Raw genomic sequence first — 7673 nt, 5'->3', positions numbered from 1 at the left:
TGGGGGGGGGGGGGGGATACTTAAAGGGGCAGGTGTGAGATGTTTAAAGGGGCAGGTGTGTTAATTAGGTCAAATACACTAATAGAGAATACAGGCACAAATTGTTCATCAAAATTGAATTGTCAATGTGATTATGAACATCATGACCAAATTAGTAACACAGATTTATATTATTCATACCTTTAAAATTAAATGTTCTATCAAATATTTTATTAAAGTTTCAATAATAAAGATAATTAATGATAATGATAAATTATTAATTCTGTACATGTTCCAAGGTCAAGTGTTGTTTTTTTTGTTTATTAAATCCAAACAAATATTGTGAACAAAATTTGTTTGTAAATAAATCTACTCTTAAAATCTTATGACCTTCAAATATTTAACAAAGCTTCTAACCTGTCATCCTTCATTTGATCAGACTGGAAATGACACAGGACATTTTCCTGTACTGATTTTGAACTGCTTATTATCATGTGCAATATCTTATTTTTGTGCCGATGGCAAAATTGTTATGTACTGTGCTTAAGTATCTTTTGTCTGTAATGAACAGAAATGATGTGCGTTTCATGAATAAGCATGTTTAACACTGCTAGAATATATTTTAGCTCCATTACAAAAATATATACTCTGAAGTAAAAAAACATGTATCTTTTACAACTGAAGTCTAAATTGATTTCTATACTGATATTACTAGTACTCTAAGCTATGTTCCTGTGATAATTACAATGTTTTCAGTATGGTTATTAAAGTTACATTAATTTACTTCATTCACTTCCATATGATTATTTATGTACCTGCATATTTTTTGTTTGTTTCATCCTGTTTATAAATAAATTTCCAGAATTCAAGAATAATATATCTGCCAGATTAATAAAAGTTCTTCCAACCTTATTAAAGTCTTTGTTTTCATCTTGTCCACATAAAGGCTTTGCTTGCATTTGAACTACGATAATGAAATTTGGTGAATAATTGATCATGGGCTGCAGAGTTATTGCCCTTTGTTAAAATTTTGTGTCCAGAGCTTAACTTTGCCTGTAGATAAACAAGGACCATGAAACTTGGTGTGAACATCAGTTACACCAGAGACCTATATACTAAATATATAGGTCTCTGGTTACACTAAGATGTGCAGTGCACTAGATTAAAGACCCACAGCACTTTATTTACAGAGCAATTTCCCTTTGTTAAAATTCCTTGTCAAGGGACAGTAAACCAAAGTCAGGTCTTAAAATTTTGTCTGGAGCATAAACTGTATTTTGAATTGATGCCGATAAAAACTTATAGCTGGTATATACATGAAGTATCAGACGAAATGAAATATGTCCTTTCTATCATAACTCACGCAGAAGTTTGTATCAGACACAAGTACATGTATGTAACATGATAATCATTGTCATTTACTCTTCTGAGGTCTCCATTTTAACATTTTTTTACAGATATGTGTCGGTTATTCGACCAAATACAAAATTCACATGTAGGAAACCCTCCAATAAAGTTGTTTATAGAAGCATTAATCAATTCCACGATACTCTTTTTTTTCTTCTTATTCATGACTTTGTCCTTTTTTCAGGTCACAGGGGACAAATGTGTTAAAATCTTTAAAACAAATTCTCAATAACCAAGAGGCCTAGAGTCTTCATTTGTTTAATATCTTTCTCTGGTTTCTTTACATGTTAAAATCCATGCATTTGAACAAGAGTGATTATTAAGTACATGTATAAGTTTAAAATTATTTGAATAGTTTCAAGAGTAAGTGCATAACACTAAAGCTTACAATTACATCAGGGCAAGTAGCATGCTGGGATAGACCACTTTAAAATGCCCATGATCTACTTTGTGATTAAATTATTGTATTGTCACATGGGTCAAACTAATTTCCTCTGAATGACGAAGAAGCTTTGGGTCAAGAAATTGTGTACCAATTAATAGAATACTAGAAAGACAAGAGTGTTTATCTTAAGATCAATATCAACATAAATCAACTTTGAAAATCACAAGAATAAAATCTTCTCATCATTAGCCAGGGGTCAAAATAACTTTTCATCACTAGAGTGCCTAAAATTTCCTCTAGCAAAATGAAATTTTGAATTCGCAAAATTGAAAAGCAGTTTTTTTTTTTATTGATTTAAATACAAAGTTGAGTAGAGAAAATACAGGAATCACACCACTTCTCAGAAAGAATTCATTAATTATAAAATCATAATTTCTAATGCTGGTATCCATTTTTCACTAATATTTTCACTACAGTATTTATGCTTGTGTATCATATATATGAACAGATTGTCAGGGAAAGCATACTAGCAATAATTTGGTACTATTTAATTTTAACTAGCATTTCTTGCAATTTATCCAATATTTTGCCAGTTATAAAGTGCTCATTTCAAACCCTGCATGCTGAAGAATAGGAGAGTGATACAGGCCACAGGGCCTCTTCTTGATATGGTGCACAATATGTTTATATTAAAGGAATCTAAATAGTTTTTCTCCATCAAATGTATTCATTGACTGAAAAAAATGTTCCTAAACTCACGGTTATTTCATGTTTCAATCTAATGACACCAAGAATGTATATATAGATCAACAATATAAATAATCAGGAATTAGAGAAAATGAAAACAATCTAGAAAAATTACCAAAAAAACTATTAAACAGCCTGAATTGTTTTATATAAATCTAATGAAATATAAATAACAAGTTGTATTTTCACACATTTTAAAAGCATCAGACATTACCACTTGAAAAGTCCTTTTATTAAGAGAGTCATAGGTTTTCATGTGCTTATATTTGCACAATATGTGTACATGTACATTAAACAAATTAAAATCCACCAAACTCTTAGCATTAAGCAGTTATTTTTATCTGTGTCTTTGTCAACATGATGTTTTAAGTTAAGTACAAACAAACAATATTTTCTGCTTCAATCAAGACATTTATAAGGTATCAATTTCTCAAAATTTCACAAGTGCAAATTAAGTCAAAGATGTTTTTTATAATGTGTTTTTTGACCCCACTGTAAAGTCATATAACTGCTCTTCATGAAAAATTCCATGCCCAATGTCGCATGTAAAGAAACCTCTGTAACCAATAACTTTTATCATCATGTTGGACTTGTGCTCAGTACGGCTATGCAAAGGTACAATGTCAGATAGTGGTTGTTCTATTGTCATATTTTTCCCGAAAGGACCGAATGTTATGATGCGACCCATTTTTCCTCCAGTCATCAAATAAATCTCTCGAACTGTTCTCATCGGAACCATGAATCCTAAAGCAACTCCCATGAAGCCTGAAAAATATCAAAAAAAGAATTACCTGGTAGCTTAATTATGAGTTTGTGTTTTGTTTTGCTGGATCTATTACCCAATGAACAGGCAATGCAAAATCATTTGAGTCAGTCTACTTGTAGTAACTTGTGGTTACCTCACTGAACAACAAATGGGTTTGGGTGTATTGTCTTGCCAGTTGAATTGGGTAACACAATTTTGATTGTACATGACCAATTCGATTGTGATTTAAATTACTCCATCTATTTATCAGTTTATAATTATTATAAGTAGTTGTAAATAGTCCAACAAATGCATCTTACCTACTAAAACTATCAACACCATGAATGTGTATCGCAAAACTTTGTTCCGAAGGGAGAATCTGTTATACCAGGCCTGTTGCTTTTCCTCTTCAGTTTCAACTGGGAGTGCACCAAATAATGTCCAGGCCATTTCTCCTACGGCTATTGCCATGCAGAAAAATATTAGGCCAAACCAAGAGAAAAACGTATAAAATGCATCTCTTTTATGGCAACTAAAAAGAAGTACATCATTTTTTACATCAGTGTCAAGATCAAATAAACTTTTGAATTCTTTGTTTTTGCCCTTGATTTTATGTGATTGACGCTTAAGTTCATTCCCTGTACTGAAAAAATTGTTTATTTTCAGTCCCCAAATAGCACTGCTTTCCGTTTGAATGATGCATCTTGGAAATAACAGTAACCTGTTCTTGAACAATAGGGTGGAATTCCTACAGAGATCCTGGGAGATCTTTTTGCTAGATGCTACTGTCAGACCCCGGATACTAGAAATTCCAGCGGTTTTCGTAAGTAGCGAGCAATTTGCGATGAAGGTTTTCAGTAAACAGTTATGATGTCTTGCAAGTAGCAATGCCATTACGATAAAGATGGTGAAATCAACACTACAAATGTTTCATCTTACTTCACGCAGTTTCCAATCAAAAGCATGCAATCAATATGGATCAAATTATCTTAATCTATTGGACGCTTGCACATCAACTATAAAATCGGAGTCAATTTCGGTTATAGCTTTGGCGGGTACACATATTTCTTTTAATGCTTTGAAATATTATCAATATTACTCTATTTCTATGAATCAATTTCTTTTTTGAATTTGTTAATTGCTAAAAAAGTAAAATTACGCTCACAAAAGGGGGCAATAGTAAATTCCACTTGCTCTCGACACTTGTTTCCTGATATTCTTTACCTTTCGCCGGTTTCATCATTAGCAATAACGTTACAGAAAAGTAGACAGCAACAGATATCGATGACTAAACCGTTCCAAAGTGTTGGTGAGTTATCCCATGCTATTTAAAATGATAACATACATATAGCCTTATTGTAATGACATTGTCGATGTCTAGACCTTTTAGCGGGGAATTTTGGATAGGCGTTGATGTTGACAAGAAACTTCGAAATTAATCGTCTGCAACGTCACATGACAAGTTGTAACTTTCATCTTTTGTTATGGAAAAAAAGAGTTTTACTAAGATTATAGCTTATATGATATAATTCACGAACGGTCAATGGTTTATTGAAATGATAACTTATGTATCGAGTCTTATCAGTTATATTTTCAAGGTTGACAACTCATTTATTTGATAAGTTAATAATTTTGGATATTGGCATACACTATGTATGTTTGAAATATTTATGAAACCGTAGGGTATGTCCGTTTAAAGATATTGACAGGCATTAAAATATGCGCATAGATGCTGGTTCTGCATCAAGCAAAAGCACACAATGTGATGACATAGTATATAAAGTATGTGTTGCACATATATTTTGACTATGCTATACATTATTGTTTAACCCACAAATCCATCATGTACTGGGTTATGGTTAAAGCATGTGAACTATTTTGTTTATAGTGTGCATGCATGCATTTTAACAATGATATTTGAACTTGAAAAGTGTGGACACTTTCGCAACCAAATTACAAACATATTCTGATCAATCTTCTTACAAATTAGTTCATCTGTCTGTAGGTGTTTGATAATGCTGATAATAAATTGGTGATTCATGTTATAATAACTAGGATAAATTTCATATTTTAGTGTGAATAGCTATAGGTCAAGATCAGTGACTCAATTTCATCCTGGATAGCTTGTATGCCAATGAATATTACCAGAGATTATGTGAAAATTACTTGGGGTTCTTTTTTTCATGTTTTCAAAGGTTTTAAATGAAAACATGAAAGATATACCAGGAATAATACACTGTAAATACATTAAAAAGAAAGTTTGACTATAAGAAAAGTATATTTTGGCTTCTTGCATAATTTCTACAAAAAATAGAGATCCTTTTTGCTTTAATTGTTAAAGTATTTGAACCATTGAAAAAGAAAAACCATTTACAGTATACATACATTGATGGCTTCCAACTATTTACTGGTTCAGAAGTATGATACTGTATCTCAAAACTGATTAAAATAATATCATAAAACTTCAGGTGTGAATGATTTCGATGAAGTCGATTTCTGCCTTTTGCTATGATGGAGCTTTTATTTTATCTGTATCCAAATATTCTTTTTTTTTTCATGGAAATGAATACCGTAGCCAAAATCAATCATATTCATACTGTTCACAAAAATACATGTGTGTATCAACATTTTCCCCCACCTTTTTTCTGTATAAAATGAAAACAGATTCCTGTAGCAAAAAAAAGTAAGTCTTATCCTTTCCAGAGCATATCACGAAAAACTAGTGGAGACAATTTAGCAAATTTTAAGTAGACATCACACTTAGAGGCCTAACAAAAAAAGCAAAAATTTACATCAGTGTTAACTGTTAAGTACCATATTATTGTGCTATTCTGACAAAACTATGGTCTATCTCAGAGATGTATAAGAGATCATTTAGATTTGTGGCACAGATGTTTGAAGGACTCCCATCCCCACTAAACCACTGATGTTTTAAGGACTATCAGCCAAAATAAAACCACTGATGTTTGAATGACTGACAGCCCCCACTAAACTACTGATGTTTGAAGGACTGACAGCCCCACAAAACCACTGATGTTTGAAGGACTAACAGGCTGACAGCCCCACAAAACCACTGATGTTTGTAATGACTGACATCCCCACTAAACCACTGATGTTTGTAATGACTGACATCCCCACTAAACTACTGATGTTTGATATGACTGACATCCCCAATAAACCACTGATGTTTGTAATTACTGCCATCCCCACTAAACCACTGATGTTTGTAATGACTGCCATCCCCACTAAACCACTGATGTTTGTAATGACTGACATCCCCACTAAACCACTGATGTTTGTAATGACTGACATCCCCACTAAACTACTGATGTTTGATTGAGTGATAGTCCGTTAAACTGCAGATGTTTGGAAGACTGACAGCCCCACAGGGACTAAACCACTGATGTTTGAAGACAGACAGCCCCACTAAACCACTGATGTTTGAAGGACTGACATTCCCACTAATCCACTGATGTTTGAAGGACTGACATCCCCACTAAACCATTGATGTTTGTAATGACTGACATCCCCACTAAACCACTGATGTTTGAAGGACTGACATTCCCACTAATCCACTGATGTTTAAAGGACTGACAGCCCCCACTAAACCACTGATGTTTGAATGAGTGACAGCCCCACTAAACCACCGATGTTTGAATGAGTAACAGCTCCCACTAAACCACTGATGTTTGCAATGACTGACAGCTATTCATAGCTATTATTTCGATATTGATTGAAGATGCCAGGCCTATAACCTTCACTGTTTAATTAGCCAAGCTGCCTGGGTACAGATATGTATAGAATCCCAATACCCGTTAACTCAGACACTTGATTAATAGTCAGTGGATCTGAAAAAAACCCAGAAAGTCATTGAATTGGAAGGAAACTAAATCTGAAGTATTATTTCAGCCTGTTTAAGCAGCCACATTCAATTCATAAGGAACTTGACTGAGTGATATTTCAGCTGCTGTGTTTGGAGGATAACAAAAATTAGTATTGATTTTTGGGGCCAGGTTATTTGTATGGGCTGTAAAGCCTGTACACAGTGACTGTCTGCTGGCTCTACCACAGGGATATACCTACTCCACAACTGCCTCATCTCACTTCCTGTTGGATTCTAACAATTTTACTGAGGAAAGGTAGGTTTCAATGCTATATGCATTATTCAGGATGTAAAACAATAGGCTTTGCCTGTTTGTGTCGGTGTGGAGTGTGTAGTGCAATGTAGATGTTGACATATGGATCAACATCTGGTACTACTGTGTTCGTGCAGAGATCTCGGCTCTGTCCTGTCAATTTGAAATGTTGACTACATGTATATGTTATAAGCCTGTAGTAATTACACACTATTGTCTGCGCAGTTATCATTTAGTGTTATTAGTGGTGGAATAGCCCTGTTGTCATTGTAAT

General features: G+C 33.5%; 2 protein-coding genes across 8 annotated transcripts in view; one reads left to right on the top strand and one right to left on the bottom strand.

Annotated features, from left to right (window-relative positions):
- Nucleotides 1-1627: 1627 nt before the first annotated feature.
- LOC117323329 lies at nucleotides 1628-4242 on the bottom strand. Its single transcript, XM_033878476.1, has 2 exons — nucleotides 3584-4242; nucleotides 1628-3283 (listed from the first exon to the last, which is right to left on the bottom strand). The coding sequence occupies exons 1-2, from the start codon at nucleotides 4155-4157 to the stop codon at nucleotides 2988-2990; spliced, it is 870 nt and encodes a 289-aa protein (XP_033734367.1). The 5' UTR covers nucleotides 4158-4242; the 3' UTR covers nucleotides 1628-2987.
- Nucleotides 4243-4504: 262 nt separating this feature from the next.
- LOC117323328 (CSC1-like protein 2) overlaps nucleotides 4505-7673 on the top strand; it is a 44282-nt gene continuing 41113 nt past the window's right edge. For 6 of the 7 annotated variants that reach the window (XR_004531708.1, XR_004531706.1, XR_004531705.1 and 3 more), the window contains exon 1: nucleotides 4505-4572. The gene's annotated coding sequence lies outside the window, so the exon portion shown is untranslated. Of the gene's footprint in view, nucleotides 4573-7017; nucleotides 7403-7673 lie in introns of those variants that run through there. The other variant, XM_033878473.1, reaches the window with a different exon arrangement.

The sequence above is a fragment of the Pecten maximus genome, chromosome 3, assembly GCF_902652985.1.
Source record: "Pecten maximus chromosome 3, xPecMax1.1, whole genome shotgun sequence".
Taxonomy (NCBI): domain Eukaryota; kingdom Metazoa; phylum Mollusca; class Bivalvia; order Pectinida; family Pectinidae; genus Pecten; species Pecten maximus.
Note: the sequence above shows the minus strand (reverse complement) of the source record. Positions and strands in the feature narration are given on the sequence as shown.

What these genes read in the sequence shown, in the direction of transcription:
- LOC117323329 (XM_033878476.1), bottom strand. Translation starts at nt 4,157, where the DNA reads ATGGCATTGCTACTTGCAAGACATCATAACTGTTTACTGAAAACCTTC. An exon ending in GGTGTTGATAGTTTTAGTAG is followed by an intron (nt 3,284 to 3,583) that starts GTAAGATGCATT and finishes GATATTTTTCAG; the next exon opens with GCTTCATGGGAGTTGCTTTA.